At 35.1% G+C, this 17,275-nt stretch overlaps 1 protein-coding gene across 5 annotated transcripts in view; it reads right to left on the reverse strand.

The window, feature by feature from the left end:
- The window catches only part of LOC117170145 (AP-3 complex subunit delta-1), a 172,206-nt gene that overhangs the window by 147,542 nt on the left and 7,389 nt on the right, over positions 1-17,275 (reverse strand). For all 5 annotated transcript variants that reach the window (XM_033356696.1, XM_033356694.1, XM_033356695.1 and 2 more), the window contains 2 exons: positions 10,251-10,346; positions 9,870-9,998 (listed from right to left, as the gene is read on the reverse strand). In XM_033356696.1, the coding sequence (XP_033212587.1) occupies positions 9,870-9,998; positions 10,251-10,346 (225 nt within the window). The remainder of the gene's footprint in view (positions 1-9,869; positions 9,999-10,250; positions 10,347-17,275) is intronic.

A 17,275-nucleotide genomic window follows, 5' to 3' on the forward strand; every position in this document is an offset into this window, starting at 1 on the left:
TCTTTGATGTGCCAAGCTTTCACTCGTTAATAGCCTGAAAAGCATCTCTGCGTGTCAACAATATGCTAAAACACTTGCAGGAAAAATGCAGAAGGCGGTAGTCCTTGGATCACTCCGTGTTCTCAGGGTGCACGAAAGTTTTGCCGGATCGTCGTATTGATTCCGTTACAGACTGTAACCACCTATCTCACGGTCGTGAGACATGGTTGTGGCTGAAATTTTACCGCGATTTCGCTGGGAGCGGGTGCAATTTTTTAGATCAGGACCCGCTCCCGGCGAAACCCTTCGGTTTTCAATATTTTTTAACAATAAGAGTAATTTTTAAGCAATTATTCAATTATATGTAAGTTTGTACCAGTAGTATTAATAGTAGCAGTAGTAATAGTAGCAATAGTAGTAGGAGTGGTATTATTTCCTTGCACATACCTCAAAAAGGGTTTATTTTTCGGTGAAAATATATAGCAGTTAAATTGTAGAGCAGACAATTATCTATAAATATTGTTAATTAATTTGTCGTTATTTAAATAATTGAAAAACATTTTTCCGAAGAATCATTTCCACACCACCTATGAAGTAGAGTTTGTGGTGCGTTTTTTATGTGGTTTCCCCAGAAGGCCTAATCCACTGCACGCTTGCACATTATTGTTCAAATACAGTTCACAAATTGTTATTAGTTGTAATCATCAACTGTGTCTGGAATTTTATCTATGATTTATTCATTAAGACAACCTGTACCTTGGAAATTTAGGCACGTTACGGAACATTTTAATCCAGCTTTTACGCATCCACAATGTTCATATATTTCATATATTTTACAAAAATATTTTTGTTACTAAAAATAATATTTCGATTTTTCCAACTGTTTGAAAATTTAAGAAAACATTGAAATTTAGACTATTTTTGCAATATCTACTCAAAAACTAGACAAATTGGCTTCACCCTGGGCTTATTTCAAACAGAATTTCGAAAACAATCAACCTTTTAAAGCGAAAATTTTTTAGCTCCGGTATAATTAAAGCGATAAATACAAAAAAAAAAAGATTTTTTTAAGTGAACCCAAACTTTTGACCGGTAGTGTATTTAACACACAAAAAATTTAGGGGGTAAATCTCCCGTGGTACAGTTAGTGAATTTTAAAGCACAGTAATTTTAAGGAATCTTTATTGGTTTCATTTAAGATTTTTGAATATTTAAAAATTTTAATCAAACCTATTTAATTCCCTGAAAAATTATACTTGCTTAGAAATTCACCAACTGTGTCAAATAGAATTATTTCGCTTTACTAAAAGTTCAACAACATGTAGTAGAATTTCCAACTGTATAGTTGAAACTTCAATTACACGTGTAGCAGATGATTCATTCACAAGTAGTTGAAATTTCAACAACCTTAATTGTATAAAACTTCAAATACATGCGGTTCAAAATATCGATATTATCTTTAATTGTTTAAATAACGACATATTAATTAGCAATATTTGTAGATAACTGTCTGCTCTACAATTTAATTCCTACATATTCTCACCGAAAAAACACCCCTTTCCGAGGTACGTGCAAGAGAATACTACCACTCCTACTACTACTGCTACTACAAAATTATATATCATTGAATAATTACTTAAAAGTTAATTTTACTGTTAAAAAATATTTAAAATCGTATTTACTAATTACCTAATACATTATACATATATGACGTGCGCTGAAGAAAGGGGGCTTACTCTAAAAAAATTAAAATCTAAGGTTTTACAACTTCCCGAGAGTTTCTTAGTTGCTCTTTTTAATACAATCATCTAAAAAATTTCCGAGCGTTATTATTGATAATAATTGAGTTGATAGATACCCGAGAAATCGGACTTTCACTTGAGATCCAGTGAAACACCTCCCACCACTCACCACTCACCACTGCATCTCTGCGTCTCATCTATACCCCGACCGCGAGTCACGTCTACGAGCTATCTCTTTCCGTGGAAATATAGTCGTAATTGGAGAGGGAAGATTTCGTGAGCCTCCCATCTCTCCTAAAAATCGCGTCTCTCAGGTCGACTTCGAACGTTCGCCCTGAAAAATCTCACTTTTGTACAGTAACCTCCCTTTCTTCGGTGCACGTCACATATATACATATTCTTTAATCAATTTTTCATAAAATGAGTTCCTGATATATTTTTGGAATTTATCTTTATATTACGTTTAACGCAAAGACCCCGGGAAAATTTTCCATTAGTTTTTAATGTTCCTTGTCTTCCCAAATTTGGTACCAAAAAACATACTGTGGAATAATAACTTTATTTCCTTGGTATGGAACCAGTTCTTTGTTAGCCATTACTCTCACAAATAAGATTTGATTTTTCATTGCTGCATCGAGAAGTCCACAAACCAATTCAGTAAAAAAAAAAATCGGAAGCGAAGGTGACAATAAGGATTGCGATACATTTCTTATAAATACAGCTTTAACTGATTATCTCTAATATGTTTAGCTCCGCGAGAAAAAAGAGGAAAATCAACATAAAAAGTCATTTTGTAATGTGTATAAGAATATTTCAGATTGCAATGACGATGCGAAAGCTGTATTTCTCCTCTTGAAGTAATTGCTATCTGCAATGAGAGGTCGCAAGAAAGATATATGTATTTTTTTATAATACGAATCATGACGATATTTTGCAATTTTTTACAGGGGAAATCATACTATTTGTATTTCTTAAATTACGAATGACATAATTTATATTTTGGAACAAAATATGTTTATTCGGTATATTTTTGGTAATTATCACGATTAGTACGAATAACATTGTTCATATGGAAAAATACGATCAGATTTTTGTATTCATCATATTTCTAGTAATAATTTTTTTTTCCATATTCGCGAAAATATTATATTAAATAAATAACGAAAACATAATATAAAAAATATAAAAATCATATTTATTTTACATGAGCATTCAGTTGGTACTCAGAAAAGTGCTGATGTATCTTTGTTGAGCAGACTAGGACCTTTTTTCCTGCGAGTTGAGTGCTAACCAAGGTTCTGGTAGAGTGTACATTTAAATTAAGTGTGCTATTTGAGACCATTTATTATTTTAGTATTTTAATTTAAAACCAGTATTTCTTTCACTTTAGGTTTTTGTTAAGTGATTTTCTCGACTCGATCGTCTTCTGGTTTTGTGGGAAGTGACAAGTCGGATGACGTATGACTACCCGTTGCGTCGGGATCGATCGCTGGTGTACGACCGTGGTAGTAGCTTCCGGAGGCTACATCTTTGATATCTTCCAAAACAACTAAAACATTTTTTTGGATACAATATGCTTTATTGGATCGACTCCGAGACACATACTGGATTACTTCGGGAAGGCATTTAGAAGCATATCTTCTACTTTGTTTATTGGACTTCAACCGGACCGGACGTGATTCCTTCGCTGCCCCACGCCAGTCCATGAATAATTCCGCAACGAATTACTATTGAACCATATCGGACATTAATACATTCTTATTACATTGCTATGGATGGACAATTCTTTTGCCTTGGAGCTAAAACTCCATTAAAGCATTAGATGAGCTTTTCCGGAGTCACTTTGTGTTTCAAACAAATAACGACGCCGATCTGAAGAAATGTTTTACATGTATCGTATCAATATTTCACGATACAGGGTATAAGAAAGCTTTGAGTCCTCACATCTAAGAAATTTTCAGGTTGATCTCGCAAAACTGATTTGAGTTTTTCATACTTTTTGGAACAAAAACACTGAGTCACAAATATTCATAAACGTTTAATTTGATATGTTTCTTTCTTTTGACATTGTCCAATTCTCGAGATTATAAAGTTTATTCTATTCAATATTCAGACATGCAGAATATTATCGGAGACCCCCTTTATTTAAAGATAACAATATAAATGTTGCATTGATTCTATACTTTAATGAGTTTCAGACGGTCAATCCTGTGGGAAGTAAAACTGGAGGAAACAAAATCCGGGCTATTTACTTCACTTTGCGCAATTTACCAAATGAATTATACGCCAGTTTGGATAATATTCGGTTGATCGGCCTTTATTATTCCGTGGATGGGAAAAATAATGGCATGAATGAAATTTTATGTCCTATTATGGATAATCTAAAAATATTGGAAACTCGAGGCATCGAAATCGAAAACAAGATTGTCCGAGAAACAATCGGTGTATTTATATTCGGCAATCTTGGGGGCAACATGTCCTACAACTTGCCAAAATCTTGTAATACAAAATATTTCTCTCGCATCTGAACCTTCACTCACGTGATCGCACAAAACATGACTGTTGAGCCAGAAGAAATGTTATGATCTGAATTTTTGAATGCTTACTGCGACGATGAAAATGTTTGTAAGCCAAAAGTAAGCCAAAATAAAAACTCGATTTTTAACGAATTACTGTATTTCAATTAATTTTATTGTTTTAAAACTGATGTTTTCAACGAACTCGTCAAAAGAGTCAACTGCGGAAACATAAAATCTCGAAATAAGCCGAGCCTTAAAGCAAGTAGCAGCTGAAAGCAATTTGAGCCCTATTTCTGATAAATGGGAAGTGATCTTGCTTTTCTTATAAATAACACAAATCATCTTCTCCCCAATAGTAACCATAGCTGTTCGCAGAGTTGAAACAATTTATAGTTGCTCACCATTAATTATTGTTAAATTGTATGGAAACTCATTTGCTGCCAAAGCATCATTTAATGCTTCATTTTCACTTTAAATTATATTAATGGGACCTTTCCTTTTCTTGTCAACTCTTCGTTTCAAAGGGAGGCACAACTGTTTCAAAGATTTAATTAAGAAGATCAAAAATTTCATCAATAGTTTTAAAACTTTGCGTGAACAAAATCAAAAATATATGCACGAAAAGCGGGTATGGGAAGGTAAAAAGTTGAACCAACTATTGAGATTTCCAACGGAAAATAGATAAAAATAGATAATTTGCTCGAACAGTATAGATTCGCTAAATGCAGTTTGGAAGAAAATCTTCACTTTTAAGTAACTTTTTTTTTAAATCTATTGAAAGAGAAGTATATAGAGTCGGTTTTTTTAAAGCGAGAAAAAAAATATCGTCAGAGTTCACCGTTTTTTGCAAAATTTTATCTGTTTTTGAAACTTTTCGTGTACTGTGCGCGACTTGTTAGTTTTATAATACTGTCGCGTATAATAAGTTATATCTGAGATTCCAAATTGAAACGAAAATACCTTTCATAAGTAAAATAATTCATTTAGAAAATTTATCGTATATTTTAGCGTATGAGCCCCATCAACCGTACAATTATACGGATTATTATATAATATCGAAGTAAAAAATAATTTAGGTTCTAGTTGAAATGGAAACATTCTTCTTTTTGAAATATACTTTTTGAAAAAATGCCACATTGCCCCTGCTAAATTATGACTTCTCGATTTATATCTGAAAATCTTTTTTTCCTATCATCGCAATATTTTGTAATATCATAAGTATCCTCGTAACTGTACAAGTGTACATACTTCATACTGGTTTTTTTTTCAATTGTGCAAATGCGTCGATTACATAAAAAAACGATAAGCAAAATTTTACCAATTTTGTAGACCATTGTACAAACTTTTAATATCTTCAGCAAATCATATTAATATCTTAATGAAAACCTGCACAATTAATTAAATTACATACTTTTCTAGTGTAAAGCTTGGATAAAAATGTCAAAATCAAATTGTATAATAAAAATGGCTTTGCATGTAAATGGGGAGTAGATAAACTAAGAGAATATACGGAAAGAATTGAGGAAGAAATTGTGGTGATTGAAGATGGTGGAGGCGTAGATGAGATGTTGTGTAAGATGAGAGGACGGGGAGGGAAGGTAGTTGAAGCAATTAGGCCGACTGAGGAAGAAAAAATCTGAGGTGCATAATAAGGTTAAGAGGGAAGGTAGAAAGATCAAAGAGGGAGGCATGGAAGATGGGAATGCGAAGAGATTTGGGAAGTATGTAATAAAGTTGGTATGGGTCAAGTTTGGGCGATTGGAAAAAGACGATTCAGAGGAGTTAGCTAGAACTGCCCTGGTTATATGCTGAGCAGAAATAGGTAGAGAGAAATTGATAATATGGCAGAGAAACACGGAACATTCAAGATGGGAGGAGAGATAGCAAGTTAGAAGGGAATGGAGAATGGGCGACTAGGGGAGGGTGTAGCAGGAAATAGAGTGGGAAATGAGCAAGGAGCGGCTTGTGATTATAAAAGTGTATCTTGGGAACATGTGCTTGATATATATGCAGGCGATGAGGAAGGGGGAAAGAGCGTGGCCGATAGTTAGGTAGATACTGAGTGGATGTGGACAAGGGGAAAATTGAATGAAGAGTTTAGAAGAGAAAAGGGAAGAGAGAATGCATGGGATGATCACAAAACAAAATTGATACAAAAGAAGTTTGTATAAGGAAAATTAGTGTTGCTTGTCTTGGAAAAGCTTGAAGAGTAATGGTAAGAGGAAATGGAAACCACAAACCCTACACATTTTCATTTCTTCGCACATCAAATATTTACACTCATTCATTCCTTCTTCCATTCTGTATCGTACCATCCTAGACCACCTGAACTCCTTTTTCAACTTCCCTAAATATTCTGGGACTCCTTCCATCTGAATCAATCTATACCGTTAATTGTATTTTGACTCCATAATCTTCCCCACCTTTTCTCTTTCTGCTCCTTGCTAATTTCCTCTTCTATTTCCTGCTACACCCTCCCCTCGTCACCCATTCTCCATTCCCTTCTGACTTGCTATCTCTCCTCCTCCCATCTTGAATATCCCGTGTTTCCTCTACTCTCTCTATTTAGTGTTTCCTGCAGGTGTACTCAATCAACTTTCCTACCCTAACCACTCTTGAGTTTCTCCTCTAAATTGCAATATCTTTTTCTCTGCCTTATTATCAATTTCTCTCTACCTGTTTCTTCTCGCAGCATATAACCAGGGAAGTTCTAGCTCACTCCCATAACCCATTTCAGAAATCTCTCTTGCATATTTTCTACCTTTTTGTGCTCCTTCCACACCCAAACCTCCAGTCCATAACACATCACGGACCATACCAGTGAATCAAAAAGCCATATTCTCCTCTTCCAGTCCTCTATGAATCTTGTTTTTCCGATCGTCCACACTTGACTCATCACCTTACTCGCACTTGCCATTCTTTTTTTCATTTGCAGATCATTTCCACCTCCTGCTCCGAACCAGAATCCTAATTAGCAAAATTCCTCTGCCATTTCCACCATTCCCCATTTATCTTCCATCCATACTTTACTTCATTATTTCTATTTCTAAAAAAAACTATTTTTGTTTTCGTCACATTCACTGTTAGGTCGTTCTCTCTCACATACTTTTCGAATCCTTTCATTAGTAACTTCATTCCACTTTCATTCTCAGCCAGAAGCAACAAATGGCCCGCGTACGCTGACAAGCATATCCGCTTATTTCCTAGTACTATATCCCCCTTTCCTTTCTTTTCCATTTTCTCTTCTAGGGCTGCTAACAATATGCTAATTAACAACGGGATTAGCGGGCATCCTTACCTTAGAACCCTCCCTTGTCCGAAACTCCTCTCCTTTCTTTTTCCCGATCCTCACCGTTGTCTTAGTCTCCGTGAAAACCTCTTTTATCCTATCAATCAACTCTTAGTTCACTATCCTTTCTTTCATTGCCTTATATCAAACTTTCCTATTCGCCGAGTCGAAAGCTGCTTTAAAATCTACGAAAAGAACGACCCGTTTTCCTTTTTTCTGTCCCAGGTCTCTATTGACTAGATAATTCAGAACGAAAATATCATCCACTATCCCCATCCCCTTCCTAAATCTGGCTTGATTATGTGGAATACTTGCTCTTTCTTCTACCTGTTCTTCTAATCTATTCCTGGACATCTTCGCATATATGCTATATGTTACTGGGATCAGAGTGATTACTCTGTAATTTTCAACTTTTCTACCAACTTCTTTCTTTAACCCATCAGATGCAGCATTTTTTTCTGTTTCGGATTTTCAACTCCTTTTCGATGGTTCAGCTATATTACTTTAACTTACTTAAGTAATTAGCTCATTTAATAATTTTAATAATTACTTAAATAACTAATAGTTTAAATAAATAATTATAACTTAACTGATTTATCTAATTAAAAAAAGATCAAACGGGTGGTAACATATGGTACCACCAGCAGCTGATGGGTTAACAAAGGCATTACCAAACTTGTTTTTCACTCAATCGGCCATCCTTCCCCTCAACATACTCTATTGCATACTTCCCAATTCTCTTGTCATTCCCATCTTCCATGCCTCCCTCTTTGATCTTTCTGCCTTCCCCTTTCACCTTGCTATGCACCCCACACTCGCAATTTCTTAAAATATACCTTCCATGCATCCATACTTATCTCTTTATAGATACCTTTCCATCCACTCCTTTCTCTATTAATCCCCTCCCATTCCCTTCCTTTATTGCTTTCTCTACCACCTCCATGTACCTCGCCTTCTCATCCTGTCTTTTTCCACCAAGTTATTTCTCGTGTTCACTTTTTCTATTATTATATTACTTTCTGTTTATCTCTTCTCTTTTCCAATTCTTTAAAGATCACATCATGCGCTCTGTACTCTCTACACATTCCACATCCCAACATCCTCTCTTCTCATTTCGTTCATCCTCACTCGGCCTAATTTCTTCAACTACCTTCCCTACCCGTCCCCTCATCTTACACAACGTCTCATCCACGCTTCTCTTATCTTCAATCACCACATTCTCTTCTTCCATTCTTTGCTTATATTCTCTTAGTTTATCTACTCCCCATTTAGATCCAAAGCCGTTGTTATTGCACAATTTGATTTTTACATTTTTATCCAAGCTTTACACAAGAAAAGTATGTAATTTAATTAAGTGTGCAGGTTCTCATTAAGATATTAATATCATTTACTGAAGATATTAAAAGTTTGTAGAATTGCCTATAAAATTGGTGAAGTTTTGTTTATCGTTCTTTGATGTAATCCATATATTTGTACAATTGAAAATAACCTGTATGAAGTATGTACACTTGTGCGGTTGCGAGGATATATATATATATATATATATATATATATACATATATACACACAAATACAATACGTAAGAGCTAGTAAATAACAAGAAGGCGAAACGATTACAGGTTAAGGTAAGCATAAGGCATAGTAATTAAGTGAAATTAAAAAAGATGTAAGGGGAACGGAGCCATCAAACCCGTAAAAGGGAGAGGAATAAAATACAACAACATATATATGTAATTTCAATTTAGACATTCGAAATAATTTAATTTCATTATGTACATTTTATTTTATTTCGTACATTCTGTATATTCTGTTTTTAATTACCGAAATGAAATAATTGATAAAAAATAATTCAAAATCAAATGTAATTAGAATCTGCATTGCATGTAAATTTCAAATTTAGATGTTCATTAAGTGCCAATTAGTATTTTATAATTACAATAGACAGTCTGAAAGATCGCTTGCAAAACACCACTAGGATGTAGTAATCCTAGAAAGATAGAAAATGACACCAAACACTTCTAACATGTTCTATTCGGTGTTGTTGCACAATGGGCTAGCACGACAATACAAAATTTACACCAGTTCTCGGTGTCATAGGTCGCACCGATTTCTAACAGTGCATATCGCGGAACTTTTTTTCAGTAATATAAGATTGTAAACACCAAGTTACAAGCGCATCCTATTCTAGGATGAAAATTCTTGTTATCACTTGTCACGGGACTCCATCCAATACTTTTACTTTTTCGAGCGTTGGGCGAGTTATTTGATCTGGGGCCTCAATTGATTACGAATTAATATCATTATCTATTTCCTAATATTATTTTGTGGTAAAATTCTTACTTCGGTTTCTGGATGGAAGCTTTGACTGGCAGCTAAGTATCCTACTCGCTTGTAGGTAAATTTTGGAGATGACATTACTTCGATCACGTTAAAACCTGCCCAGCTGATGTCATATCCCAACATTTGGAGCTAATTACATTAAAACTTTTTTATCCTGATCCAAATAAAGTATTTTTTAAACTATTATAGTAATTAGTAGTCTAGCGATCTAAGAGATTTGAAACTTTAAGACTTAGAAAAATATACTGCAAAAAAAAGGAAACTTGAAGCAATATTAAAATTTAAGACCCTTCTAAATTACAAGTACTCGTGGACTAAGTATTATTACGTTTTTTAGTATTAAAGTAATAAAATAACCAGAAATTTATTCATTTTACATACATATGTTAATTTAGCAATAGCATTTGCCTTGACTGCAATATTATCTTGCCGCAATTCCTGTTTGATCTCTTCCATGCACTGTGCAATGTATTTTGCCTGCAAGAAAACCAATACATTTTTTAACACATTTGCAGCAAAAATTAAAGGAGTGGCTCCTACCTAGTGAAAAACATGTCTCTAAATTAAAAACGAATAACAAGTACAAAAGCCAACGTGCCTTGAACATTAAGGCTGAGGGTACTCGCTAAACTGGTATAAATGTATCAGCTTATGAGAAATATGGCAGTTGGGAGAGATTGATACCAAATATTAATAATTTTAACTTCCAAACAGTTGTGTACAAGCGTGCCCTACTAAAAAAACTTACAAACCATCAAAAAAAGTCAGGAATTCTGACTTTTCAAAACCACTTTTGTTACGTTTCTTGATATAAATAGTCCAGAAAAGTCAGCATTCAAGAGAGAATGTTCAGAAATCATCAGAGCTTGGGTTTGGAAGACAATCTTTTTGTATAATATATAAATTAAAAAAAAAAAGTTTGAATAACACCAGCTCCAAGTAGAGCCGCGGTGCCACAGGGCACGATGACATCACAACGACCGCCAGGCAAAACCCTCGTATGTCTTGAGGACACGAAGCGACCTAAGTATGAAGGTTTTCTAAATCCATCATGCAAGTGCCTTGTCGTATATTCGGCACGAAAGTATGGCTTCAAGGCTACAAACCAGTAATATGTTCACACTTCCGAGAGCATCGACCTTAAGGACAAATGCTTCAACCGAATATTTTTGGTAGAGTCGTTGTGCTCTTTTTTAAGGCCTTGATACCCCTTTCCCGCCTCCTCAGCAGTGATACCGTGGTCGGCCGAAACCGAGAATTTTATCGATAATATACTTCGTTTCTCAAAATCTTGGATAACGTAGTTCAAGAACATTTAGCACTTCTCTTTTTGGACAATTGACTCTATCTCCCCCAGAGCTTCAGACAGGACAGGGTCGCGGCCAACACCGTCAGAGCGACATAGATGGTAATCAACCACTTTTAGGGCCGCAATATATCTATAAAATTGCGTCGTTCATGCGTGAGTGGGACATCACTAGGCACTTCTTGACATAAAATGCGGCAACGGTATACAAAAGTGAAAATTAATCCCTCTTCAACCAAATTAAGCCCTGATGATCTAAAACTAGCAAAAGATTGCTTCTTCGACAAGAACTGTTTTTCTACATTTCTCTGAAAGTTGACATGCATTTTCTTGTCGAGTAGCATTTGGCGGTATTTTTAAACCTCTGCTTTCTTTATTTCGGCTTTTAGAAGTAAGGAATCCAGATGAAGTAATGGACTTTACTCATTTCTGATGTTAAAATTTGGGTCAAGGCTCTCGACCGCCTGCCCCGCTGCTTTGTAAAGGAACGCTCCTTTGCCAACAATTACGTGATTCCTGGCCACTTAGAACAATTCGGTTATGAAGGCACTGGAGATTCAAAAGTCCGCTCCCGGCTTCATGGCGTGAGATGCATCATTAAATAACAGATGATTTGATATGCATGCTCTTATGCATATGCATGATCTTACATGTGGCGATATCAAGGGTCATAAGCTCGTTCTTCAAGTGTCAAGATGTCTAATAACACTTATATCGACGATCTCAGGGAACTTGCGAACGCCAATAATCTTTTCCTTTTATCAGATGAATTTCGTCAGACTTGTCCAATTCAAAGTTCATACCAATCTCTCTTGTGTACTTCTTGACGATGAATTTAGAACTCTAAAGTTTTCCTTTGCCAGAAGCATAGATCTTTAACTCATCCATATAAAATACATTAGCGACTTTCTGCTCGAGATGATGAGTGTCGCTATAGAGGTATCCAGAAGAATTTCGCAGTTCCAGAGATAATAGAGATAATCGAAAGCTTTACAGTATTCAATCCAGGCCATTTAGGAGGTTCTTTCAGCAGCCTGCTACACTTTTTTTCGAGCCACGTTATTCGTACATCTCTCTACACAAAATCAAATCTTCAAATAATTATGTCGTTTAGGACATCTGGATTGGACAAGTTGCCTTTTTTCGGTAGGAGTATAGTGCGTCCTAACACCAGCCGCTGCGGAATGGGCGTTTTCGACTTTAAATATGAGGTGAATATGCGGAGTGTATGACGCTGGCGACTAGAAGTAAACTTATTCCACTAAAAGTTCTTTATACCATCTGGTCCTACCGCAGAAAAGTTCTTCGGGCCTCTAAGTGCTTTTTTTCACCTTGTCGGTAATGATTGGTGAACGATCCTTCTCAGACATTATGAGATTCGCAAAACTCCTTAAAGCTTATTATATTATCAGTATCTATTTTGAACTCCAGTGTTTTAGGGATCTTGTACACTAGGGTGGGCCGAAAAAAATTTTTTTAATCGAATTTGGAACTATATGGAAAACTTGTGTATTGAGAACCTAACAAAGTAAAAAATTATTTGGTGTCGATTGATTAAGGCCTTCTGAGCACGCGTTAGGAAAATGTGTTTAAAAAAATTAGAACTTCCATAGAATTTATATTATTGTGTATTTAAAATTTTTTATGATCTTCGGGGTCTTCCTCGTCTACAAAAATTCTGATAGTTCTTTAATGAATGTTCTTTAAGAAATAATTTAGATTTAATAGACTCCTGTTTAAAAAAAAATTTTAATCTAAAGAAACTTCGGGAGAATGATTACACATATTTTAGGGTTTTATACTATCATAAATACACTAGAAAGAAATGTGACATGCTTCAAATATAATAAATGTAAGCCCAGTAAATTTTGGAAAAACTGAGTTTTGTGTGTTTCAAATGATCTATTTTCAGTCATATCAAATTATTTTCTAGTGTATTTGTACAAGTGGAAAAGCCTCAAATACCTTAAATAATTCTCCCGATGTCTCCATTGATTATAAAAACATTTTTTGAAAACAAGGGTCTACTAAACCTAAATTATTTCATAGAGAACGTTCAAATATCATAAATATTGCAACTTAATTCAACAACTGTGATTTAAACTTCGGAGGAATTAGTCATAAATTGAAACTGATTTTTTTTCCAATTTGTTTTAAAAGAAGGCTCTCAAATAACCTGCGGATTTGACGACTACGTTCTCAGTGTGACACTCGCGCTTTGCGCTCGATATTTTAATTATAGTGTCAATTGTCTATGAACAATAAAACAATGTAGAAAACATTAAACAGTATATAAGAAGTAGGTATGTTTTTCAATATAATGCTAACAAAAAAACACATTTTTTAAATTTACTAAATAGAGGCATTAATCCGTAGGCTTTGTTTCCGTTCATTCAAACTTAACGAAATTAACCTTTTTTTTGAAACCCTTTAATAGTGTATCAAAGGCCGACCCAATTGGAAAAATCCGTCAAAAGTTATCGTGGCTAAAACATTTAGGTAACTATACATACAGACATACATGCATGCGATTACATTACGCTCTCCTGAATGAGAATGTAAAAATTGACACAATAATATCAAATCTATAAAAATCATAATTTATTGAACACATTCTCATAACGCGCTCTCAGAAGCCCTTGATCAGTCGATACAAAATAATTTATACTTTTTTGGGGTTCCAGGATACTACTTTTTTACATAGTTGCAAAATTCGATATCTCTAAAATCTGATTTTTTCGACCCACCCTATAGTATACCTCTCCAAAAAGTCTCTACCTCATTGGGCTTGCTGATTAACACAATTTTTGTTAATATACAGTTTTAAAGATTTAAAAACATGGAAAGTCGTGAAACTCATATAAAAATTGAAATCATTCTGGCTTTTTTATATTACAAGCTAAGAAAATTAAAGACTTTACTCATGCTTGTAATTAAAAAATTGCAGTTGTAATAGATTTGAACAATCTTATTATTATTACTGAAAATAATATCAGAAGTCTAATACTAGACTCTTAGGCTTCTTCTTTACCCTAATTACTTAAGTATATAAAAAAATATTTTTTATTATACTTATGTTTCTCTAAACTTCAAATCGTTTAAATAATAAAGAGAACGAATTAAATAAAACTGGATTAAAAAACAGAAGCATCTCTGCGACACAAATTCATGCTGCGAGCAACATGTATTAGCTGCGCACAGAAACTACTGTACGAACAACCTGCCTCGAAAAAAGGTGTAACAGGCTGCCGAGAACCTGCTAATTGACAGGTGCGTATGCAAAGACGCAGCAGCCTATCGGCGCCTCTGGTCAATGGTCGGGATTAACTACCAGAAAAAATTCGATTCAGCCTCTGATAAGACTTATCATCTGTCCGTTGAAAATCTTGAAGTTTCGTTGAAGCTTGAATCGTGTGACAACGAACGTCACCATCCAGAGAGGCTTCTTTCACACTTCTGCTACTATCTCTCGTACTACACAATTCACCTGGGTACCTCTGCTACCACACTACTCATCTCGAGCATAAGGTCACAGGAGAGATTGGTATGGACTTTGAATTGGACAAGTGTGCCACGATTAATATAAAGCGAGGAAAGAATACTGGCGTTTGGGGCACCCTGAGTCTGTGTATATAATTGTTATTAGACATCTTGACACTGGAGAGATCTATAGATGCCTGGACGTGACTCAAAGCCGCATTCAAGACGTAAATTTAATGACAAAATCTCTCCGAAACAGGCACAAACATCTTTTTCGATAGATTTGGTCTTCAAATCTGTCGGTCCTTGATATCGCCACACGTAAGATCATGCATATGTGATGCGATCCGAGAAAAGGGACTTACTAGGCAACAGTGCAATTTTACAGAACGAGCCGTTGAAGAAATCTCCGACGCTGCACACGCGCTCAAATACTCTTTTTCAATTATTTATATCTTGTGAAATAATGCAGATACAAAATTTCTGTTTACACCTCTAGAAAAATCAGTTAATGAAATTATAGAATCCATCATAATCCGAAAATCCATTTTTTGCCTAGTAGGTCCCCTTTCTCAGATCGCATCATCTGTTCCTTGATAGACGAATTGTTTTAAGTACAGCTTACATAGGCGCAAATAGCATAGATCCTCTCCTGAAAAATGGCCAGGGACCACGTAATAATCGGAAAAGGAGCGTTCCTTTACAAAGCCGCGGGGCAGGCGGCCGAGAGCTTTGACCTGAATTTTAACGTCAGACTGATGTATCGCCATCTTTTTCGCTCTTACAGTGTTGGCCCCAACCCTGCCGTGCCGAACGCTTCGGGGGAGACAGAATGAATTGTCTAAAACGAGAATTGCCCAATTTTCTGGAACTACGTTTTACGGACAGCAGTCTCCGTTGCACACTCGAGGCCTATCATTGTTCTCCAAGACTTCGAGAAATAAACTATATCCGTGATCGAATTCTCGGATCCGGCAGAATACAACACTTTCAAGGAGACGGGAAAGGGGTATCAAAGCCTTAAGAGGGAGCTACAACGATTGTACCCAAAGTATTCGGTTGAAGTAATTGTCTTTTGTGATCGGCTCTCTCGGAGTTACAAAACGATCACTGGTTCGTCATCTAAAGCCGTATGGCAAAAAATAATACAAATAAATAAAAATATACCAAAGCACTTGCGAGATGGACGTAGAAAGCGTGTCTCCATAAACTCTGATTTTTATCAATAAAAAGTTGCGTAACTGTTTTATTTTTTAATTTAAAAAAAAAAACAAGAAAGTACTTTTGAGTTATTGCTAGCTCTATTGAATCGCAAAAAAGCACTTTAAACAAGATAATCATGTGCGAGAAAGCATTGATCAAAAGGCGACGAGCAACAAAAAGCTCCAATTTTGACACATAACAAGTTGCGTAACTCTTTAATTGTTTAATTTAGGAGAAAAACAATAAAGGACGTTTGATCTATGGGTTAGCCCTATTGAATCGCAAAAAGAGCGCTTTAAAAAAATAACCATGTGCGAGAAAGCCCTTGTCACAGATCGACACGCACCAGAAAGCTTCAATTTTGACACTTGAAAATTTGCGTAAATGTTTAATTTTTGAATTAAAGAGAAAAACCAAAAAGTTCTTTTGAGCTATTAGTTAGCATTATTTTTTCGCAAAAAGAGCGCTTTGAAAAAGATAGTCAATTTGACACATAAAAAGTTGCGAAAATTTTTTATTTTTTAATTGAAGAGACAAACAAAAAATACCATACCACGATACCACACTATGAAGCATGACACTTACGTTAGCAAGGATCGTGGCAGTTACGCCCGTATGCACTGACTTTTTTTCCTAGACTTACTTTCTGGTCGAACTGGAAAAAAATCTTCTACAGGGATACGAGTTAGGGGGAAACAAGTAGTTTGAGCCAATAAACCGATTTTCGAAAATTTGGCACTTACCCCCATATGAAGGGTGACCCTTCACTTTTTCGAAAATTAAAAACAAATTTTGCCTAATTTTGTTGTCAGTACATTTTTTCATCCTTCCGGAAAAGTGTTTTATCATAATTTCTACAATGTAGTTATTAAAAATAAAATTAGAAGAAAAAAATGTTAATATGATCTTTTTTTTTTAGGAAATTTGTATTATTCTTTATGAGGAATTCTTTCATTAGATATGGTGAAATGCCAAAAAGTTATTAAAAAAAAATCAAAAACTTATTTTGCGTAGCGGCACACTTCACCAGAAGGATGGCACTTTTTTTTTAATTTTCGAAAAATAATTTTTTAAAATGACACTCAAAAAAATTTGGTAAGAATATATCCTCGAATAGACAGTTATGCCATTATTTTGTTCCCAATAAGTGATTTATTTAGGGGGAGATTCAAGCTGTATTTTGCCATTGATTTCATCCTTATTCTCAATGGGCTGGAAACCGACCGCAAATATAGACTTTCAAGAAGTTGCCAAGTTTTTCGGACAGGGTGGAGATGGAAACCCTAGTGTTTTAGATTAAGCACATTCAGCACTACAGTTTGAGCTTTTGTTCATCCTTATTCTCTATGTGCTGCAAACCGAGTGAAAACTCGTATAGAAAGTGATCCTTTTCTGGGCAGCTGGATAAAATTTTTTG

This window comes from Belonocnema kinseyi, chromosome 3 (assembly GCF_010883055.1).
Source record: "Belonocnema kinseyi isolate 2016_QV_RU_SX_M_011 chromosome 3, B_treatae_v1, whole genome shotgun sequence".
Classification (NCBI taxonomy): domain Eukaryota; kingdom Metazoa; phylum Arthropoda; class Insecta; order Hymenoptera; family Cynipidae; genus Belonocnema; species Belonocnema kinseyi.